At 34.5% G+C, this 25238-nt stretch overlaps 1 protein-coding gene across 1 annotated transcript; it reads left to right on the forward strand.

The window, feature by feature from the left end:
• The first annotated feature begins 7868 nt into the window (after positions 1-7868).
• LOC103408137 (RING-H2 finger protein ATL51-like) lies at positions 7869-9343 on the forward strand. Its single transcript, XM_008347007.4, has one exon. It carries the CDS (start codon positions 8149-8151, stop codon positions 9199-9201), a length of 1053 nt encoding a protein of 350 aa, XP_008345229.2. The 5' UTR covers positions 7869-8148; the 3' UTR covers positions 9202-9343.
• Positions 9344-25238: the final 15895 nt, after the last annotated feature.

Genomic DNA, 25238 nt, shown 5'->3' on the forward strand with positions numbered 1-25238 from the left:
ATTTCCTTTTTGTTTTGAGGTTTTGGAGTGGATTTTCCCTGAGGGTTTCCTTTTCCACGTTTTTGTTTTGGGTTTTTCATAAAATGTGTTAGTTTCAAAATTTCTATTTTTTTATTTGTACGCCTTGTATTTGGGGTGCTGTCTACCTGAGTACTTATTGGAGTACTTGTGATCAAGGTATAAAATATCGTTGATATCGGAAACATCGGTAGTCCAAAAACACGGAAATTTCGATGGAAATATCGGGATATTATCGATATCGATAAAAATTGAATAAAAACCACGAAAATTGTAAGAAAAACTTGGAAATTTTTATTGAAACTTTGCAGGATGTTTATTTAGTCAATTATCTATTAGTTTATCACAAAAAATTGGAAAGAAATGCATTGCATGATAGATATAACTGATTTAAGTTGATTATATAGCGAGCTGTCAAACATTATGAGTGTAGAAAATATATAGTAATTAATGAAAGAAGTTTAGACACACCATAATCATTTATATATAATGAATTAATACAATATTTTACACTTTATACATTGCATCGTAAAATACATGAGTGACCTAGCAAGGTCTAAAATATCGATGATATCGGAAATATCGGTAGTCCAAAAAAACGGAAATTTCGATGGAAATATCGAGATATTATGGATATTTTAGACCATGCTTGTGATAGACCTGTGATTTTTTCTTCTTCTTATTAGAAGGAGCAATGGGAGATAGTCCGTATTGTTCACAAAACGTACCTAATTCGTATTTAGCAATAGATTTGTCTTTATTAATTTGTTTTGAGATTTTCATGTCTATACACATTTTCAAGCCTTCCTTCTGGATAATATTAATTATATTTCCATAAGTAAGGTTATGATATGGTATAATACCATCTTCATTAATTAAGACATTTCTAATTTTGTGTGCAAAAAGGTTTAGTAATCCATTTATAAATTTTTCTTTCCAAAAAGGTTGGTTACTGTCTTCTCTAAGCATGACTCTAGATATGAATACATCTTTGTACCATCTAAAGTCGCTTAAAATTGGACATCTCAGATTTTTGAGTTGATCATGAATTCTGGAAGTGACATTACTAGGTGTTCCTATGAAGTGTTCTATTATTGTGAAAGGTAAAGTGTTAACTACGTCTGGGACACCTTGCCCAATGTGTTCATCAAAAATAGGTATTCCTTCCTCGTTTTTTTAACAACATTTTTTATTTCATTTCTGGATTGTTCAGTGAGATGTTTCTCCCACCAGGAATGAAGCATTCCCGCAAATCCAATGACCAAAAGGTCAACAACATGAGGTTCGCGAAGGTTATGATTGGTAATATAACTATCAGCAACCATAGAGATGTGTTGGAGTTTGTTAAGAAGCTCTTGTTCTGACAAACCATCGATATTCTATTCATAAAGTTTATCAGAAGAAATTGAGAATTGATTTTGGATATTTCTTTCTTCAAATTGAATGTCTGGAGGTGTGGGTCTTGGATACCAATTCTTGGTAAGAGAGGTTGGATTGACTCGTCTATTGGTAATTATTTTGAGTTCAAGGTTTTAAAAAGCTTGTTCAACTTTTTGGATAGAATCTGAATTATTTTCTGATTCAGAAGGTATTGAAGATGTTTCTGATGAGGATTCGTCTGGATGATTTAAAACATGAACCATTTTTTCCTTTTTTAATTCTAATAACATTTGATCTATTTTTTGGGAAGTTGAAGTTGTTTTTAAGGCTACTGCCTTTGAAGAAGAATCTGGAAAGTTAACCAGCGGTTTTTCCCTGATTGATAACCTAGGTAGAGGTAAATTGTCAATTTTAGTCTCAATTTTATCAAGTTGTTTACCAATGGTATGAAGACATTGATTGGTAAAATTGTTCTGTTCAATGACTGGTTTTAGTCCGGAATCTTCTTTGGAAACTTAAAGGGGGTGGCTAGAATTTATGTCGATAAGAATGGTTTCTTATGAAGGATGACTAGAGGAGACAATAGTTTTGTCTTCTTTGAGCCAATTTTCTTTAGTTATTACTTTTAATTTATGTTTAGACTCATAATATTTTTCAACAAAGTCAAAGAAAAATACTTCAACTCTGTTAGTTTCCATAAAACTGGTCCATTCTTTGTAAATTTCTGATTTTTGGTCTTTTGTATATTTATTTCTAAAGATATTTCTTCTAGGAATGTTTCCTACGGACTCAATATTGGTATTAATCTTTTTCTTATCCCATTTGAATGGTTTAATTTCAGAGGGTTTGTTTAGAACTAAAAGTTGATGATTAATTTGACTTGCTTCAAAATCAGATTCTGTAGGAGAAGTCTGTTCTCATATCCATATATAAATACATATATATATATATATATATGTATAGGTTCACATCAGTTGGCAATAACATGCTTCTAAAGGTTCAAGTAATCATTATCTTGAACAATTGATAATTCAAAGCTCTAAAATATTTAAAAACAAAACTTTCAAACACTTTAATACTTTAGCATGTTCAATCACATACATTAAACATAGGCTGGTTCAATCACTTATATTTTTCTCTCAAGTGAGACATATATATATACACACACACACACACATGGTTCGTTTATAACCACTTATGTCTCAAGATACTAAACTAAGCTAGAAACTAATTTTTTTTTTTTAATTTTACATATATTAAATAAATGGTTAAATAGGTATCTGTTATAACCTTAGGTGATACCCATAATCACCCATTTAAATTTCAAGAGTAAACGGTTATATTCATAACCGTTATTTATCTAAACGATTATTCATAATCATAACCGTGAGTGTTAAATAGGTGGGTAATCGCTGTTACCCATACCTGTGGGTATTTTGTCCATCTCTAGTTACAACTTACACGTGGTTTACTCGCATCACATTTCTGTCTTAAGTAAAAAAACCTAGCCTTTCTGCACGTGCTTATGTGCATTCGAAAGGCTTTTTTTTACATCACTGCGAGCTACGCGTAGTATCTAGAGTCATTTTTTCTTTTTACATTCGCTCACGCATAAAGACATTGTTATAGTTACAATGAGCTAAGTGCAACGTACAATGTTTAATTATAAAATTTGGACTTGTCAAGAGACATTCTTTCATTTAATTATAAAATTTGGACAATGTTTAATTATATTTAGCTAACATTTTTATTATGTTATGCTTAATTTATTGCCGATACGATTTTTCTTTAGTTTTGAGGAATGCGAGAAATAATTTAAAATATATAATTAATTTTATTATCTGACATTCTTTATTATAAAATTAAGCATAACATAATAAAAATGTTAGCTAAAAATGAGAAACCAATATCCACGTACATGCAAACCAAGACATGTTTCTCCTCTTCCTTGCATGTGCAAAGTATTACTCCATCATATATTTTCTTCCCTGAAACCATCCCTATTCCAAGCATTCGTAAACCAAACTTTGTGATAATTCCAAATTCTGAGTGGTAGCAATTTGAAACAAAGGGCAACCTCGCTACAGTTGAAGCAAGGTGGGACTAAGGACTATTAATCCCTGCGAGCATCAGTTATATTCAAAATAAAGTTAGGATTTTTAATTAATATATATACATTGAATGGAATTAATAGAATTAGTGTCATTTTGTATCCGATACAATACCTTAATAAAATTAAACCATAAATTGGTAACATAATAGGCACACACAATTAGGGGTTCGTGAAATCACGAAAAAAATAAAATAAAAATACACATTAGTGTACCTTAAAAACTTGATAGCAATATCTTCGTCACTCAAGATTAATGAGTACATTCACCTTTGCATTACATAAGTAATCAATATAAATTGGAAACCATCATATTAAAATGGACAGTGAAACTAAAATACCCCCACCCTTTAAATTCTGCAAAAATGAGTAACCATTATTTAACTAATAAATTAGTATATAATAATGAAGTTAACAGAAAGTTTCATACTTCTTGCAATTAAAAAATTGGAAGGGGGGCTGAAACCTTTCATAGTCAGATGGTGCAAAATATACTTCTTCTGTATTTTTCCTGTCAAACCAACTTCAAAACTGATTATACAAATTAAAAAATTTCAAACGTTCACTTACCTAGAAACCAAAAATGAAAATTTTATTAAATTAATTAAAATAAACTCATTGGCAGAAGGAACATCAAAATGAACATTTCTACTAATTAATTAAAATAAGCTAATTCGCAGGAGGAACATAAACAACCGTTTGAATTAATCTAAAGAGATACAAACTAAAAATATTAAGATTAAGATTGACAGGAGGAAATGATTGAGAATTGAGAATAAAAGATAAAGATTGAGAGTTGAGAAGTTAAGACTCTTCGTCGATTTGTCTCTCTGTTTCATCCTCTGCCGCGCTCTTCTTCTTCTTTATTTTTGCAACGAACGAAGAAACAATTTGCTATAAAAAAATATATTTGTGTAATTAGATAATATGTAGCGAACCTGGTTGAGAAGAAATTGGGAATTTCGTAAGATGAAGACTCAGTGCACGTTTCTCTTTTCTGATTCTTGAATTTAAATGAAATTTGTGGAAGGATCTATCTAACTGCTTTTTGCTCAAGGGTGCAGTTTTCAGTTTCCAAGTTCTATTTTTTTATTTGAGGGATTTATCAGGTCTCTTTTGTATTTTTTTATCAATTTTTTTTTGTCGAATTTTATCAATTGTTTTTCAATAAAATAATATATTGGTAGTTCAGTTTGATAGAAACTCTGCTTTTTGCTGAATGTTGGGTGCAATTTTTCAGTTTCCACGTTTGATTTTTTATTTGAAGTATCCGTCCATTTTTATTTGTTGTTTTGTTTTTTCATTTTTTCCCAATAAAATAAACTTTTACAAATTTTTATATATTTATATGGGATAATAATCTCTCTCCTAAAATGGAGGACGAGTGGGGTTATTGGCCCCCTTTTCTAGTGAGATTTAATACACGTCTTCCCCATTTTTATTTTTTTAATATTTTTTTGCTTCTAATAAAATGAATTTTAGATTTATGTTTTTTTACAAAATTACCCTTGCGTGTTTTCATGTATCAAATTCGGTTAGTTCTAATTTTTTTTGTTTAAGGGGCTTTTCATTCCAAGACACCAATGTGTGCTTTTGGCTTTCTAATATTAGAGATTAGAGATTAGAGATATAATACGAGTTGATTAGTATCCCATATAGTCATGATAACAACACCTAAAAATACTCCACTACAATAATATTCCCTAAACTTATCTTTAAAAATTCTCTTTCGTTTTATTTGACAGGGCACCATTGTCGGACAAAGTCTTCTAACAAGTGGAGACTGATGTTATAAAATTAAATGGCCATTGAAAATTAATTATTTCTCAAATATGACCAATATTTGTTATACAATTAAATTTAGGCTTAAATGTCAAAATAGTTGATCTGTTTTATCTTATCAATTAATTTGGTTTTTGTGTTTTTAATTTGGCCATATTGATTTTCGTATTTACTTTCGTTAGGCAATCCTAAACTATCCTATTAAAGAACCATTAAAATTGACATGTGCCTTGGAAGTGAGAGGACATAAATGTAACTTCTCTGTAAATCACTAAAACCACACAAGATTAAATGATTGACGATGACCATCTCACATGCAAGGCACATGTTAATTTTAACGATCCTTTAACGGAATGTCTAGAATCGGCTAATAGAGGTAAACACCAGGACTAATTGACCAAATTAAAAAAATGGACACGAAACTGACCGATAGAGTAAAACTTAGTGACCATTTTGACATTTAACCCTTAAATTTATCTAATTAACCAAGGAAGCTGATTTTCACACTTCATTTAGTCTCTCACACACCCTTTGTTTTATTTTTGATATCGAATTGAATAACGTAAAGGAAAACAACGAATAAAATTATGTAAGGGTATGACAAAGGAGAAAAATGTGTCCATTTATCATTTTACTTAATCAATTGAGATGAGATATACATTTAGATATTTTTTTCACATTAAAAAGAGAAACACCACTAAACTAAAATAATGATTGTCGACTTCAGTAACTAACTTTCGACAAATAAAATACAAAACCAACATATACAATAGTAATTGGCGACTTTCACTAAGTTGTCATGGTAACTAAACATAAACTATTGATTATTTTCTCAAAAATGAATAATACAAAATGTTTCAACATATTAAATTAGGCCAATTTTTTTGTGTGCTCCATGTGGTGTTATTGGACTTTCAATATGACCCTCATGGTAAAAAAGTTGTTAATAAAACTCTCGTGATGAGCTCTGTTAACAATTGAGGTTCACATCTTAACTTCCGTTAAATAAAGAGGATAAAGTTGTCCTTTCAAAATCAGAAAGAAACCTAATAGCTAGAGCATCTTTATATTTTTTAACAAGCGATACTATCTACACTAAAGGGATGTGGGACTCACAATGGACTAGCAATTATGTAGTTCAAATTTACATTTGACGAGAATCGAATATAAAACTTCTCACTTATAAATGAAGAAAAATACTAGTAAAATCGTAGTACTGAGCGGCACTGGAGCATCTCTATCTTGTTTTTGCACATCCACTAACCCGCGACAAATGGATGAAAGGAAGTCTCCAATTTTGTTCTTTGGCAACTCCTACTCTTGAACTCCGTACTCGGAAAATTTTGAGGCAACTTAATGACAAGCAGCGGGCAGCTAAGTCGGAGTGGAATGGGGTACCGAGGACGACCCTCTGCTGTGAGTTGGTTTGACAACATGCTCTTCGCTGCCTTATGGAGTAATGGGGGGTGTTTCTTTATCCAAAGCTACCGTATAGTTTTAGCCAAAAGAATTAATCTGCCTCTGCTTCTTCATGGAATCCTCTCTAGCCGATATAATTGTTTCCGCCTCTGCCGGTTTCATAATTTGTCGAACCCTAATTCATCATCGGTAGGCAGCGACCAAGCAATCAACTGACATATAAACGAAACAAGAACCCATAGTAATAGTTTCTTTAATTTGATTTTGAATGGACAACTTTACCATTTTTATTTAACGGAGACTAATAGAAGTTTAGGTTTGGATCTTAATTGCTAACAGAGGTCAACACAAAGGTTTAATTAGTAACTTTTTCACCATAAGAGTCACATTAAAAGTATGATGTCACAACAAAGACCATAAAAAAAAAATTGGCCATTAAATTATAGGAAAACTAATGAAAATGACTTAAAAACTTTGAGTTTTAACGATAAAGACAAAAAAATGGTAAAGTGAATAGTACCAAGATTGACTTTTTAGTGTAAAAATGTGGTTTTTCGTTAAAGTGAACAGTAATGCGAGCTTTTCGTTAAAACTCTCTTAAATTATGCCTTTCACAAAAAAACATATTAAATTACGAAAAAATCTTTGGTCCTTTTTTAAAGGTGGCAAAAAGACCGAGGTATTTTTTTTTTTTTTTTTGTCAAAAATTAAATTTTGTTAAATTAGATATTAGATTAACCACCGACAGGAGTTGAGCTCACGTTATCTTGCAAATGCTTGACACATTTTCATCAACATAGTAAAGGGCCACGTACAAGAAGCCCGGGGGTTGAGTTAGTTGGCAGTGTTCTGTAGCTATGCATAAAAAAATGCAAAGAGGCCACTCTCCTCATCCCGATATTCTTTTCTTTTGGTCGGATGTCCTCTCGCCTATATTCACTGACTAAAGAGATTTGGATTGGATCACGAAGTCAATTACCAATCATCTACTTCCAAATAGACAGGAAAACAAACCATCACCATAAATAATTCCAAACAAAAAGAATAACAGATTAAATAAAAAGTGGTGGAATAAAAGGGAGACACACATCAGTAATCCACCCTTCTCTCCCCTCTCCTCTCCTCTCCTACGTTGCTTCCCTTTTCCTCCAACCCCTCATTTTTTTCTCTATTTTTTTTATTTTCCTCCAACCCCTCATTTTTTTTCTCTTTTTATTTTTTTTAAAATTTTCCTCCAACCCCCTCATTGTTTCTTTTTTCTTTTTATTTTTTATTTTTTCATTTTTTCTCCTTTTCTTTAACCCCACACACACACTCTCTCTGTCTCTCATAGGAAACATTAGCATAGATAAAGCAAAGCAAAAGTGAGTGACCAAATTAAGAAAAAGAGGACTTGCAAGATCTGGTAGGAGCTAGGGTTATTGAGTTTTTTTGGTCATATGGGCTCTGCAGGAAACCAAAATCCATGGGCACCATATGACTCATACAAAGATTGTTCCCAAGGGATTTGCAGCATCTACTGCTCTAAATGGTGCTATATCATTGGCCCTCCTCCTCCTTCACTCGATTTCACCGAAGCCGATGACCAAAACCATGGCTCTCCAACAGATCTCTCTCCTCTCATTATAGCAATCATTGGCATCTTTGCTAGTGCCTTCATTCTAGTCACTTACTACACTGTTATATCCAAATACTGCAGGCGAAGAGGAAGTGATGGAGCTCGAGACACGAACATGGACAGTTCGAATCCAAACCTAGTTAGTGAATCGTGGCAAGGCTCAAATAACGGTCTGGATGAGTCCCTGATCAAGTCTATCACGGTTCACAAGTACAAGAAAGGTGATAAGCTTGTGGAAGGCACAGACTGCTCGGTATGCTTAAGTGAGTTTGAAGAAAATGAGAGCCTGAGGCTGTTGCCGAAATGTAGCCATGCTTTCCATGTTCCTTGCATTGATACTTGGCTCAAATCTCACTCCAGTTGTCCGCTATGTCGTTCAAACATTGCTGCTCCTGCCATTGCTCTTGTTCCTCATCAGCAACTAGCGCTGCCTCCGGTTGAAGAAAATCCACAGGAGGAGGTGAATGTGTCCGCTTCGGAATACCAACATAGGAGTAATGAAAATATTTTGGTGGTTCAAGATAACTCGGAAGAGGTTGTTAGTCAGTTGGAGAGTAGAGTGAGCAGTTGTGAGATTGAACAAGATCATGGGATCCAGCAGCAGTTGAGGAGATCAGTTTCCATTGCTGATGTGTTGCATTTGCATGATAGTGAAGATGATGATGAGGACTTGGAAAATCAGATGGGAAGTGCCCAATTTTCCATGGAAATTGGATCATCAAAAGGAGTTGATCAAGAACAGAATTTCAAATCCAGTAACAGCCCTAGAAGTAGTGGAGTTTTCAGCTTGGTAAAGGGTCCTCTTGTGCTGAAGAGATCAACTTCAAAAGGGAGCTTAGTTTCTCAAGGTAAGGAAGGGAAAAGAATTCTGTAATTCCTAATTGAAACCATTGTTTTCCTCTTTTCCAAAATTAGTGTAAAAATCGCTCAATTTCTTCTTTTGCTTTTGTATACCATATTATATACCCAAAAAGAGAGATCCTGCATACAAATATGAGACTAACTGATTTAATCTAGCGCTATAAATTATCGGCTTGTTAGAAGAGGTTTGAGTTCAAATCTTGTGTACGAGAATTGTTTAATTAAAAAAATTCTTACATGGTTGTTATACTTGAAAGAGCATAAACTATAGAAATAGGAAGCTCTTAGAAATACTAGAGTTTGCTAGTTATGGTCTGCAATTACCATTTGTTTGCACCTTGGACTGCTAAATATATTATATCTCATTTGTTTTTTAGTTCTTTATATTATGGCATAATAAGTACAAGTGCTTGTGGGAATAAGGACTGGGACTGAGATCCTCTAGGAAAGTGGAAAAATAAACGGCAAACAGGGAAATCAGTCTAAATTGATTCCATCTATTTGGTAATGGTTTTGAAACTGATTTTGGAGCAAGATTAAAAATTTTCCCTACCACCGTATGTCTTTAACTTTAAGAATTTTGTAGCTTTCAATGGAATAGAGCTCTAGTCTCTATAGTAGAGGGACTACCCAAAGGTTGTGTAAAAATTCCAACAAATGAGGACTACCTAGAGACCAAAAGAGGGGGCCCAATGTTGATTTTGAGTGGAAAACAAACCCCACCCATGTGAATGCTGTATAACAGCTTATCCCACTCTCCCTTTACATGCGGATGTAGGCTTACCCACTAACAGTTGCTGATGCAGCATCAGTCATGGGCCCCACGCCGAACTTGTGACATTTTTTTTACTATTGGGAAACCAACGTTAGAGATAGTTTTTTGGTTTTTTTCTTGTTTTTATCAACAGACACAATACTCCAACAAAATTAACAATGATTTTTTTAATATTTTAGTATTTACTTTTAGGATTGTACTATAATGACCTTCTATTAGAAACAATATTCCTTTAGGCACCCGAATATTCTCTTGAAGTCCCTAAAAGAGTGCTGAAGACCCTAAACTAGGGTCTTCCATTGAAAATCCTCTTAGCCCATCTCTAATGGTCTTCCATTTGGTCATTAAATTATCTTGAATTCTTGGACACACGTTCAATCGTTAAATGTATATGTCATTATTGGTGTTCGTTCCCAAATCTCTTGTTGAGGAAGGGCACAATGAGGAATCACCAACCACCACAAAATCAATCTTGATTGAGTTGAAAATAAAGTTGAAGGAAATGAAACATCTTAGGCTCTAAAATATCATCATATCGAGTGTGAAAGAGTAGAAAATGGAAGTAGATTGGGACCAATATAACACTTCAGTCTAAAGCCACACAACCGCTGATATGGATAGGACATCTGCCAAACATTGAGTTGGTAGCCCAACATGATCAGGAAATAGACATCAGGTAAAGCCCAATACATGAACCCCTAAATTAGCATCACCAGCCCACCAGCATGCTAGGGTTTCAAGAATACAAACCATCTATAAATATTCGTACGCCTCTTCCTATCTTGTAAAATCACAAACTCCTGCAGACCTTGAGGTCACAGCTATAGCGACGTAGAATCATGATTTATGCTGACAGTTTCATTATCCTACGTTCTTATATGGCACTCTTGAGTTTCTCGAAGGTCTTTCTCTATTTGTTCGACCGTGATTTCTCTGTATAAACATATGACGTAATTGTTTTTGTCATCTAATTGGTTGGATGTAGAATCTGAAGACTTAATGGCCTTTTGTTATCTGAAGTTTGTAAGAGAGTGGACTCGGGTTTCGTTTTGTAACAATTTCTTCAATGAGAAAATCTCATAATGTAATTTTGTGTATCAAAAAAGGATTTAATTGCTTGTGTCATTGTATATACTCTCTTACTCTAGAACTGCCGTTACGAGTATATTATTAGCATGTGTTGCGTTTTAAAATTGAGAGCTTATCAAGGAACCTTGTAGCACTCACTTGGCGAAATAAATTAATGTACAACTAACAAATAGTTGAAGAGATTTTGTGTCAAAAGAGCAAATGAAGACCTGAAAATTGGGCAGGAAAGCATGAAGAGCAGCGCGAATAATATGTGCACCAATTTTCTGCATAAACTCTGCCACTCAGTCTTTCCTTAGAAGTGAGAGGTTGTAAGTTCAAATCTTGTGGACGACGAATTTGATACCAAATTAGGTTGCCCATTGTGTGGATTAACCGAACTCCCACTAGTGTAAAAATATTGATGTAAAAAAAAATTGTACCAAAAGAGCCTAGCTCCTTCTAGACAGTTCTCCCTAGAAAACCCACCGAACTCAACCATTGCTTATTGCCTTGAAGATAGGCAACCCAATCCACTCCTCCCCTCTCATAACACTCTAGCCCACTCGGGCAATTAGGCTCAAGGTGAGCCCGATGGAGAAGTCAAGCAATAATTGCCTGGGCCAACACCTTGCTTATGTGACGTAAGGTTGATGTCACGATAACGTCACCCACAATTTAAATTATTAAAAAATTATAAAAAATTAATAAAATATAAAAAAATTATGAAAAACTAATTAAAATAAAAAAAATTATATATATATTTTTAATAAATATCTAACCATGTTCTTCCAATTTACACTACATTTCAATATTTTTAAATACTTTCAACTAATCTTTTATTATTATTCAAAATTATAAATAAAGTTATCCTTTATTATTTTATAAAATAAAAAATACCAATTATTAAATACGAATTGCCTAAGCTATTCCATTTAAAGGGGCAATTATTGTTCATTTAAGGAGATTGAGTTGTCTATTGCTTAGGGGGCCTTACTACACTGGAAGTAAGGACGACAATTTAACTCGTCAAATCCGATCGTCACAGGTAACCGATCTGAATGGTATGGTTTCGGGCATCAAATTTCGGATATTTTACAGTTATGGGTAACTGTCAAATTTTTTCGGTTTTGGATTCGATTATGGTTATTGGGGTATCTGCCCCAATTTCATACCAAAAGGGCTCAAAGTTTAATAAGAAACCATCCAAAACTATTGTCCATGGGCCAAACTTACAAGCCCAACTCGCTACAAATCTACATTTCCGTAAATACCCCTAAATCATTAGATCTGACTCTTCACCAACCTCAACCTAGCATGAAACCGCCATAATAACTCCCTGTCTTCATATCAAATCGAATTCCCCCATTTCAAAAACAACCAAATCAAAGTTCAAATTGAAGTTGAAAAATGAAGCATTCATCGGAATAAAACTGCCAAAACAAGTTCAAAGAAGTTCAATGGAAAAAATGGGCAAAAAAGTGGTGCAAAACTTACCAGAACCTCCGTGTGAACAAACTGGAGAAAAAGGAGTCCAAAATTTACCACAACCTTCGTCGGAACAAACCGGGAAAAAAGAAGGGCAAAACGCACGAAAACCACCATCGGAACAAACCGGCAAAAAAGAGGTAATAATCTTATCCTTTTATACTCTCATGCACTTCTTAAAGTTAAACATTTCTAGAAAATAGTATGATTGTTTTGCCACTATTTTAGAAAACAATGTGACCTGTTATGATTTGAATCCATAAACAGTTTGCTCCCTTATGTAAAAACTAACACTGTCTCTGGAAGAAAAAGAACCAAAACATGAAACTGTTTCTGAAGAACCCAAAACATAACACTGTTTCTAGAAAAAAAAAATCAGATACAATGTTTGTTTTGTCTACGTACAAACAAATACTGTATTTGGAAAGAAAAGAACCAAAATCCAACCACCACAATGTCCCTTATTATGATTTGGATCCAGAAATAGTGTCATTCTTTGCTACTTTTCCCGACACAATGTCCCTTTTTATGATTTGGATCCAAAAATAGTTTGATTGTTTGCTACTTTTCCAAATACAGTGTCCTTTATTATGATTTGGATCCAGAAACAGTTTGATTTGTGTTAAACCTAGTACTGACTCTAAAATCCAACAAAAAATAAACACTAGATCCATAAACAGTGTGATTGTTTGCTACTTTTCCAAACACAATGTCCCTTATTATGATTTGGATCTAGAAATAGTTTGATTGTTTGATACTTTTCTAGACACAATGTCCCTTATTATGATTTAGATCCAGAAACAATTTAATGTGTGTAAAAACTTGACCGTTGACTATCTGTTTTCTTCAATCCATTTTCTGTTTGTTCTTCTTAAACAGTTAATTATAATTCCTAAGCTTTGTTCATTTTTACAAATGCAAGTAACCAAGAAAATCAGAAGGAAGACTTTTGCAAAGAAACCAACAATGGATAAGAAGAAAACTCCAGTGGATAAGAAGAAAACTTCAACTGAGAAAAAGAAAAGATGTCGGAGTACATATCTCCAATATCGGTGCAATATGATCGGGTTTTTAGACTCAATGGAAATTTACAAGCCAATGCTTGAAGACCGCAAAGATGTTTGCGAACAGTTGAAAAAGACACAATTCTAAAGTCTTATTAAACTCTACATGGATCACTTTCTTGTCGTAACCAAAAGGAAGAAGAAGTCCACTAGGAACTTAATTAAGATTATAAATTGCTCTGACCCCGAAAAGCAGAAGTTCATATTTGGAGATCGTGACTTAAAAATGATAACACCTAATGATGTTGCTCTAATCTTTGGACTAAACAACGATGGAGTGAAACTGCCAAACACTGATAAATCCTCCAAATATGGTAAGGAGGATAGATTCATAGAGAAGTACTTTCAGAAACCTTGATATATGCATACTTCTTAACTTTCTAGCACTATAAAATCCAGAAACAATTTTGTTTTTAAATTCCATAAACAGGGTAGTTTCTAGTTGGTTATTTTCCAGAAACAGTATGCCATATTATGATTTGATTACAGAAACGGTGTTACTACAAATATAGAAACAGTGATATCTGCATGCTATTAGTACTACAAATCCAGAAACAATGTTACTTAACAAAGGAGAAACAATGACTTACAATCCAGAAACAATTTTGTTTTTAAATTCCATAAACAGTGTAAAACTACAATTGTAATTAGAATTCATTTTGCAAATCCATAAACAGTTTCACACTAATAATTTGAATTAATATTTAATACTTGTGTAACTATGTGCAGACTGCTGATCCTATTCCTTCTATTGAGAAAGGTGAGGAATTTTTCGAAAAAAAGGCAAAGAAAAGACTATTACAAAGAAAAGAAAGAGGTTGCTGCCGAAAAAGATGTAATGCAACACAATTAATGAAGCCCAAGAACAGTTCGACAAGTTGTACAGTGAGGAATTGCAAAAGCTTGGTCCAAATTATCAAATTCACATCCTCGGAATTGCAATTCCTAACCCTACAACTATATTTGTATGACATGTATATACCATTCAATTTCTTAAGTTAGTTAATATATATATATATATATATATATATATCATTGAACTTGATGTGATACACATTATACGAAAATAATTTCAACGATCTAAACATCAAACTTGTTTATATATACTTCGAGATCGCATACGTATAAAATCGCAAAAAACAAACATTCAAAGATCAAGTAACGGGGACAAAACTTTTCGACGGTTATAAAAGAAAAATCTTATTGAAAGATGTTTTGATTGTCTTTAAGTTTACAAAGGATTGAGACTGAAAATGAATCCTGAATTACTTACTTGTATTAAAATTGGAAGACGATATTGATTTTCTACAAGGATTTAATAGGAGAATCATAGCCATTGTTTATCTACATAAATATGGCATCTGCTCACAAAAATCAACCCGCTCATTATTGAACTAAAACCTATTGTTAATACCTTAGCATTGAGAATTTAATAGTGAGGATAAGATTAGCTTTGAAGATCATGGCTTATATAGGTTTTGGTTCTTTTTTCATAAATAGTTTCAGTTGTTGTTCAGTTTTTCCAGAAACAGTTTTAGTTTTTGTTTATGAGTTGCAAAAGGTTTTTTCTTGTTTTGAAGATACGGTGTTAGTTTTTTGTTCAATTTTTCCAGATACAGTGATGCTTTTGTTCATTTTTTCATAAATAGTTTTAGTTTTTGTTCACTTTTTCCAGAAGCAGTGTTATTTTTTTGTTCGGATTTTCCTGAAACAGTTTTATGTTTTGGTTCTTTTTTCCATAAAAAGTTTTAATTTTTGTTCAGTTTTTCTAGAAACAGTGTTATCTTTTGATTCGGGTTTTCCAGAAACAGTTCTATGTTTTGGTTCTTTTTTCCATAAACAATTTTAATTTTTGTTCAAATTTTCCAGAAACATTGTTATCTTTTGGTTTGGGTTTTCCAAAAACAGTTCTATGTTTTGGTAATTTTTTTTCCATAAACAATGTTAGTTTGTTGTTCATTTTTTTTCAAATATAGTGTTATTTTGTTGTTCATTTTTCAAAGACAATGTTATTGTTATATATGTTAATTTAATATTTGTGTATTGATTTTTTTTTTGTTTTATTTTGTGTTGTATAGTTATGGAGAATGGTAAACTAGCTCAGTTTACTTATGGTGATTTATGCGTCATTAGTTCTATTTCATTAACGTGTACATTCGATCAAATTTGTGTTGATCTTTACTCTATGTTTAAAGGTTTGAGACCAGGTTGTTTTGAGTTGAGATATTCTTAGAGTGAAAGATCTACTTTTCTATTGGATTGTGATGCCGATGTTAAGAACATGCTGTTAGTTCTTGGTGTTGTTGGAAAATCTCTGGTAGAAATATTGGTTTTTGATAAATGCACAGATGATGTAGTTGAGTTACCTATGGATAATGTATCTTCTTCGTGCTATACATCATATTCTACAACGCTTGTTAGTGAAAATTATCATTTAGGGATGGTTCTCATGATATTTATAGCTACATGACTTCTGAATGGGAAAACTATATTGAATCCATGGGTCAAATTTGTAAAAGAGGTTGTGCTGATTTTTGTGACAAGTTGAAGAAGTTCTCTGTTGAGTGCGGGTTTGAGTTGAAATATTTGAAGAATAATAAGAGTCGGATTAGCGCTGAGTGTTCTAAGAAAGAATCTAATGGTTGTCTTTGGGGTGTATATGCATCAAAGTGTTCGATTAATGATTTTTTTATTATTCGGAAATTGCACAATGTGCATACATGTAAAAGAATGATCTGAAAGAAGAAAAACAAAGTTGTTGCTTCTTTCATTAAGGACAAGGTTCAGTCAAATCCACTTATTAAACCGAAGGAAATCATTTCAAACCTAAAACAATTTTGCGGACTAGACATTGATTATTCTACTATATACTTCAGTAAAGAGAAGGTAGTTTCAGAGATAAACGACGACATTGTTGATTCTTAAAAGTTGTTGCCTTGGTATATAGAATCTAACCTTGAAAGCAATCCCAGATATGTATAATCATACTATTTTCATGTTTAGTTTTCATTTTCAGAGACAGTATTTTTTTTGGTTATTTTTTCCGAAAACAGTCTTATGTTTTGGTTGTTTTTCCAGAGACAGTGTTAGTTTTACATTAGAGGAGAAGTTGTTTCCAAAGACAATATATATACAGATTTTGCTCTTGTCTCTTTTTTGTTTCATTTTCTGACATGATGAAGAACGACGCATCAATTATATTCTAGTCGATTGCACCATCAATAAACAATGATGTCAAATCTGACTTTAGAACAACAAGCTCATGTGCCATGTTCTGTTTCTTTGGTTGCCTCCAAAAATAGTCTATGTGTAAGAAAATTAAAAGTGTTAAACACACACACACACATATAAATATATACATCACACTATTTATGAAATTTAAGCAAAACAAGCAAAACATGTAGGCAAGAAAAGAAACAGTCAAAGGTCAAATACAACACTGTTTCTGGATCTAAATGAAATAGGCACACTGTTTCTTAAATGTAAACTAGAAAAGAAATCACTATTTTTGGATTCAAAGCAAAATAATTACAATGTTTCTTAAATATAATCAACTGATGTATGAAAGAAAAGAAACAGTCAAAGGTTTAAACATAGACTGTTTATGGAATAAGCACATTGTTTATGAATTTAAAAAAAATAAGCATATTGTTTATGAAATATAAGTTCAGTGTTAAGGTTACTGATAGGAACATATTTATGCGACTTTGTTAGCCTATTTTCTTGCATTTACTCAGTTTCTATTTATTAGAGTGTTTTAAGCTATTTTCGTGTGTTTGTAGGTCCAAATGGCAAAGTTGGCAAGAAAATGCATTTTGGAGCATTTTAGAGCAGTTTGGGGCTTGGAATGGATAGCACATGCATGGAGTGAGGTGGATGGACATTTTTGAAGTTCAAAAGAGGCTAGGAATGTGCTAAAGAGATGGAGAAATTAATTCAAGACATAAAAGATAAGGAATCAGCTAAAAGGAAGGAACATTATCCAAAACCTTATCTTATCTTATCCTAACCTTATCCTAATCCTATTCTACCTAAATTCCAGCTGCAAGGGGGTGTTATTTTCATATTAGGACATTTAAAAACCTGATTTCTAGAAGGCCTTACCTTTTCCTAAAAGGGTGCCGCATACCTTATCTTTTGTCCTTGTAGAAACCTGCCACATCACCCCCTTTCTAGAAGCCTAGAAATCTGCCGCACCCAAGATCCTTGTCCCTATTGGTTTGTGCTATGCAATCCTTTTCCAACACAACTTTTGGAATGCCAAATCCTTCACCAAAACTACCTTGTGCTGTGTGCCCCCAGCCTATAAATACAACACAATGCCGCACCATTCAAAATACCACACACAAGAGCCTAAAATCAGAAAGACACACTTGTGCCGCAGCTTTGCAAGGAAGGAGAAGAAGAAGCTTCGAGCCGTGCCTGCCATTCAAGACCTTTAGATTGTTTGAGCGTTTCTAGGTGTATTCTATCTTTTGTTTTCAATGTTTAATTTCAATTGTCTTTGTTTAATTGCAAACATGAGGAACTAATTTCGTTTTAGTTAGAGGTGAATTCAAAGTCATGAACATATATGTGATATGAATTGATTACATCTAGTTATTATTTCATAAATCGTGAATGCAATTTATTTAACTGTTTGATTGATAACTTATTCTTGTGTGTTGATTAAGGGGGCCCACTTAATTTGCATGCATGAATTTGATGCTAAAATACAAGGGAGTTTCACCTAATAGTTATGAACTTATATTTACAAGTAGTGGAGGTTGCTAGTCACGATTGCGTTAAGTAAATTCCTGGCAGGAGTATCATGCAGTTCATAGTTACGAATGCCATGTCAATGCATATGATTTTCACAGAACTTAATATCTTTGATATTTATCTCTATTATGCAGTTCGTGTAGGGAACTTGATAAGAATAATTTGGTTGCGTCGCTGAGTCCAATTCAATGAATTTAGGAAAATCTGATGGTTAATTTGTGCAGTTCACGGTTAACTTGGGGCATTGTCATTCGTGGTTTATAGGAAGAATAACTGGAAATCGATTTGTATGCATATGTGTCATGTGTGGAGAATGACCCTCTAGCTAGCCTTTCACTTCCTTAATTTACCCAATTTCATACCCTTTAGTTTGTTTTTGCAAGTTTGTTTGTTTAAGTCTTAAATTCGTCAAAACAACCCCCATCTAGTATTCTGAGTCTTTTTAGTTTAATTTTCGTCCAAACTTCCCTTTAGTTCCTATTTCAAGTCAATTTAACTTAATTTGTGTGTTTTTAGTCTAGTTTAGTGATTTAGAGTTGAATTTGTGTAGATTAGCAGCCCTCCTAATCCCCCGCCTAGAACGATCCCTACTTACACATACTACAACTATCAAGATCTATTTTCGATTTATCAACCTCAATTCCCTTTACTGAAACTATGTGACCTAAAATTATGCCTTGTTTTACCATAAAGTGACATTTTCCCAATTTAAAACAAGGTTAGTTTCGATGCATCGTTTCAAGATTAATGTGAGATACACTAAAATCGTCCATGAAGACTTCAATAATCTTCTCAACAAAATCTGAAAAGATACTTACCATGCATCTTCGAAACATGCCTGGTGCATTGCATAAACCGAATGGCATTCGACGATAAGCAAAGGTGACAAATGGACAAGTAAAAGTGGTATTTTCTTGATCATCCGGAGCTATAACAATCTGATTATATCCCGAATAGCCATTAAGAAAGCAATAAAACGAATGACCAGCTAACCTTTCAAGCATTTGATCAATGACTGGCAGGGGGAAGTGATCATTTCTTATGGTGGCATTGAGCTTCCTATAATCGATGCAAGCTCTCTAACCTATTTGGACACAAGTGGGCACAAGTTCATTTTCTGCATTCTTCACCACAGTGACTCCCTATTTCTTTGGAACAACTTGAACCGGTGAAACCCAACGACTATCCGAAATTGGGTAGATCACTCCACAATCAAGAAGCGTGATAATCTATTTCTTCATAACTTCCACCATTGAAGGGTTGAGTCGGCGTTGAGCCTTTCGAGATGGTTTAGCCCCTCCTCCAAAAATATGTGATGCATGCATGTTGTAGGACTTATTCCCTTGATATCGGGCAAGGTCCATCCAATGGCCGTTTTGTACTCCTTTAATACCCTAACCAATTTCTCCTCATCTCCTGCCGTGAGTGTAGAAGAGACTATGACAGGCAAAGTTTCTTGGTCTCCCAAGAAAACGTACTTCAAATGATTTGGTAATGGTTTAAGCTCAATGGAGGGTGCCTGAATTACTAAGGGTAACAACTTATTAGTAGAAACGAGAATTGAATTTAGGTTTGAAGGCTTACCAACATGTTGTGGCAATGATTCAAGGGCAGCCACCATCTTGGCCACTTCTTCACAATTGGGCACGGCAAGGAGATCCTCATTCCTGTCGTGAGTGTGCATAAGTTATGCCCCTTGGTCTTTGACTCCCATTCATTTTGTAATGGTTGTTTCAAGGGCATCCCCATTTAGGTCTTCAAGGTATTCCTGCGCCAATGAATCGAGTATACCAATAGAAAACCAAGAATGATCATCAAAAGGATACCTTATGGCTTTAGAAATATTGAAATCAATATTGTTGCCATCAAATTCCATTGTCAACGTCCCCTTGAATACATCTATCTTGGTGCGGGCTGTTTTCATGAAGGGTCTTCCAAGTAGGATTGGCAATGGAGTAGAATAAGCCGAAACTTCCATCTTAAGAACATAGAAATTGGCTGGAAAAATTAAATGATTAACCTGCACCAAAACATCTTCCAAAACTCCTTTCGGATATGCATTAGAATGATCGGCTAATTGAATAATAACTCCATCATTTTTCAGCTCTCCTAGGTTCATAGATGCATAAATAGAGTAGGGCATGATATTAATGGATGCACCTAAGTTTAACATAGCATACTCGAATTTAGCATTGCCAATAACACAAGGGATTGTGAAACTACCTGGATCCTTGCATTTAGGGGGCAGTTTTCTTTGTAAAACTGCTGAAACGTTCTCACTTACCCGTACGACTTCTTTGTTTGAAATCCTCTTCCTTGTTGTGCAAAGTTCTTTAAAAAATTTAGCGTATTTTAGAACTTATTTGATTGCATCAAGGAGTGGAATATTGACTTGCACCTTCCTAAACATCTTCAAAATGTCTTTTTCACTCTCTTCTTTCTTAGATTGCATAAATCTGCGAGGGAAAGGAACATTTGGTGGAATAGTGTTAGAAGTACTTGAACTTGGACCTAACTTACCTGTGTTAGACGACTTAGAGGCTTTAGAAGGCTGGGGCAAGGGTTGTTTTACCTTTGCCGTGGCCTTGTCTTATTCTTCATCCTCGAGCAGCAGCTTCTTGTCCTTCTTTTGGTTGGATTTGGACATTTATGGGTCGGTTTCAACCTCCTTGCCACTTTGCAATGTGATAGCCTTGGCGGTTTCAAATCCTCCATTTGGATTAACAACGGTTGAACTAGGCAGTTTGCCTTGTTATCTAAACTGTCCCATGAATTCCGCCACTTGCCCCATTTGATTCTGCAATTCGCCCACCTCTTTGGCTTGATTTTGTAATCCCTGCATTAAAGTTAGTATTTGAAGAATTTTATCGCTATCTATTGACGAACCTGAATTTAGTTGGGCAGATTATGGATGAGGTTGTGTTGGTGTGAATGGCCTTTGAAATATCCCGAGAGGTGGCTGTCTAAATCCGCCTTGTTGTTGAGGTTGTTGAGGCTCTCTCCACTTCATATTTGGGTGATCTCTCCAGCCCAGATTGTAGGTGTTGGAGTATGGATCATACTTTGGCTGATTTTGGCCTTGATAACCAATAGCATTGGCACTTTCCCATCCCCCATTCCCTATCAATTGAGGACATTGATCAGAAGAGTGTCCTTCCATAGAGCACACGCCACAAGTACTTGTTCCTTGCATTTTGGATCCTTTAACAACTTGTGACACAAGAATAGTGATATTAGCCAATTGAGATTGAATTTCGGCCATTGAACTTACCTCATTAACTTGGTGTTGCCGTGGGGGGTCTTTCTATCTAACTCATTCGTATTGTTGTGCATTCAAGGCTTGATTCGCGATTAAGAGCTTTGCATCAACTAGCGTTTTATCAACCAAGGCACCTCCTACCGAGGCATCTAACATTTGTCTCTCAATTGGAAGAAGTCTTTCGTAGAAATATTGAATCAAAAGTTCTTCCTTCATTTGATGTTAAGGGCACGATGTAACTAGAGTCTTGAAACACTCATAATATACTGGAAACGATTCTCCTTGGCTTTGTTGAATTCCACTAATCCTCTTCCTCAAAAGAATGACTTCTGAAGTTGGGAAGAATTTCTCTAAGAATGCTCTCTTCATACTTTCCCAAGAAGTGACAGTTCCAGGTGCAAATTTGAACATCCAATCTTTAGCCTTCTCCAAAAGAGAGAATGGAAAGGCTTTCATCTTCAAAATATTCCCATCCACATTAATGGGTGTTATACTTGAGCATACTACTTCAAATTCCTTAAGATGCTTGTTTGGATCTTCCATGGACAACCTATGGTATTTGGGAATGTGATGTAAGAAACTAGACTTCAATTTGAACTCATCAATTTTGCCTTGAACTGCCACAGGATATTGAATGCAAATAGGCACGACATTGTCCAATCCCGAGGCTGAAAGTTCCTTGATTGTTCGATTGTCAACAGCCATGTCTTGTTCCTCTTCCAATTCCTCTTCAATTTCAACTTCAGATTCAGATTCGGAACTAGAACTAGGTGGATTAAGTTCTGGATGCTTCCTCTTCCTTCTTAAAGTTCGTTCAAAATTGTCGTCAAAGTCCAATATATGCTCACGAATAGGTTGAGAACTACAAGTCATAAACTAGTACCTAAAACAAAGAAAACAAAACAAAACAAAATCACAAACACAAGAAAAACACAAACAGAAACAATGGGGAAGATTAGCAATTTTGCTAATCCCTGGCAACGGCGCCAGTTACCGAAAACTACAATTCTTCTTGTCTATAGTATTCCTTGATTTTATCTCGGGTCTCATCATCAAGGAACTTGTAAGCCTTTGTTGTCACAGGGAGGTAACTGCCTTTATCAGTCTTTGAGCTCTTTGCATTTGTCTTCTTTGCAGGCTTCCTTTTTGTTTCTTTAGCAATCGGCTTTGCTTTTACCACTTTTGGTTTCTCCTTTGTTTTGTCAACAATTGGCTTCACCTTTTCTTTGTCAAGTACTCTCTTCTTCTTTTAAGTTTCAACCATTGGCTTCTTCTTTTGAGTTTCAACCATTGGCTTGTGCTTTTCAGTTTCAGCTATTGGCCTTTCTTCTTCTTCTTCAACTATCCTCTTTTCCTTCTTTCTTTCAAAAATTGGTTCTAAATTTTGTTTCTGCTGTGATATAACAATGGAAGGGCTTTCACTGTCACTAACCACATATATGTACTTGGCCTTCTTTTTTGGCTTTTTCTGGACGGGGACATAGTCAAACTCCGGAAGAACGTTTGCTTTACATTCATCCCTGTTTTGAATATTTTTGACCGAAGTTCTTGTCCTCTTTTTTTCTTCAGTGGCATCTTGTTCTTGTCCATTTTCAGTGATATCTAATCAGACATGGCTTTTAGTAGACTTGCCACAAGGATCAAAAGTAATAAGTCGTAAGTGAGTGTTTAGAAGAAAATACAATACACATGGGTCTATTCAGACATTTCAAGCCAGGCTCTTAGCCAAGGGTTTTAAGTAGAAAAAGGGAATAGACTATTTCGATACATACAGAGCAGTAGCTAGTTTGCAATTTGGTATCTTTATATAAGTTGCATGTGCATCAAATGGATGTAAAAAAGGCTTTTTTAAATGGTGATTTGGATGAAGAAGTCTATTTGGAACAACTAGAAGGTTTGTTCTCCTTGGGAAGGAAAAGAAAGTTTGTATATTAGTCAAGTCGTTATATGGATTGAAGCAAGCACCAAAACAATGGCATTAAAAGTTTGATATTGTCATTCTATCATATAAAAAATAGTTGAATTTTTTAGAAAGTCGGGGCGGCCAACCGCCACCTGCGGCGGTGTATGGCCAATGGGCTGCCGATGCTATTTTACACTAAAGTGATATCTTGATCTCAGATTTGATATCCATATGATATGTTTTGATAATTATGAACCTAGTTTGAGTAAGGTACATTACTTGATTATTATATGAATCGACGATCCGACCGTTGGATCGTCACCAAACTTTAATGCATTATAGAATGTAATATTTGAGGATAGCTAGAAGTAACAGATCGAGAATCCGATGTACAGATCTTCCGCAATTAGATTTCTAAGTTAGTAAAAATTAATTGTAAACCGTCACCTAACTATAGCAATTGGCGGAGATCCGACCGTTAGATCACGATGAGAATTTAGTATGTGGTTCTATGAGCATAATGTGGACTTTGGAAAGTTATGGATCAGAAATCCGATGTACGGATCTTCCAGATCAAATTACGTAGGGTTGTGGACCCTACTGTTGATCGAGAGTTGACTTTTGGTCAACATGTCTCGAAACGTTTTAAATACTAAATTGAGTACCATGGGCTACTAAGTGAAGTTTAGTGGGGCCACATTGGTTAGAGAGTGACTAGAATATATATGATATAATTATTACCCTTAATTTCTTATATTAATATCATTTGTGAATATGATTTGGGTTATAAATGAAATTTATATTGAAATGTGAATTATATATATATATATATGCCATAGACCTATGTTTATTAAATGTGAATTCTATTGAAGTGTTATTTTTATTTCTGGCTATTGATCTATTTTCATTAAGTATGATTTGACTTGTGCATTGGAAATATGGTTTGTATTGTATGATTGGATTGATGTGATGAAATGTGAGGGCTAGTAGTGGACCGTTAACCCATTGTCATGCTTCGAAACATGTTTCACCCCTCGTGTCATTATTTCATTCTTGTTTCATTAAGTCTTTGTAACTTGAGAAACTTGATCCATGTCTTGTTTCATTGATTGGTGTTATACATTGTACTCTGCGATTCCATTGAGTGATGGTCCGGAATCGTATCCTAGTTGGATTTCGTTGAGTGATGGTCCGTAATCCCTTCTACGTCGCGATTCCATTGAGTGATGGTCCGAAATCGTATCCTAGTTTGGAATTCCGTTGAGTGATAGTCTGGAATCCCTTCTACTCTGCAATTCCATTGAGTGGTGGTTTGAAATCGTATCCTGGTTTGGATTTCGTTGAATGATGGTCCAAAATCCCTTCTACACAGCGATTCCATTGAGTGATGGTCCGAAATCGTATCTTAGTTTGGATTCCGTTGAGTGATGGTCCGAAATCCCTTATACGTCACAATTCTGTTGAGTGATGGTCCGGAATCATATCCTGGTTTGGATTCCATTGAGTGATGGTCCGAAATCCCTTCTACTCTGCGATTCCGTTGAGTTATGGTCCATAATCGTATCTTGGTTGGATTTCGTTGAGTGATGGTCCGGAATCGTATCCTGGTTTGGTTTCCATTGAGTGATGGTCCATAATCCCCTTTGTTGTCTTGGATCCATTGAGTAGTCTGAAATCCCGTTCTTTCGAGATGTAGGCTTTGGCAGAACTGTGTCGTTCTAGTCCTGCATTT

Source organism: Malus domestica, chromosome 02 (genome assembly GCF_042453785.1).
Source record: "Malus domestica chromosome 02, GDT2T_hap1".
Taxonomy (NCBI): domain Eukaryota; kingdom Viridiplantae; phylum Streptophyta; class Magnoliopsida; order Rosales; family Rosaceae; genus Malus; species Malus domestica.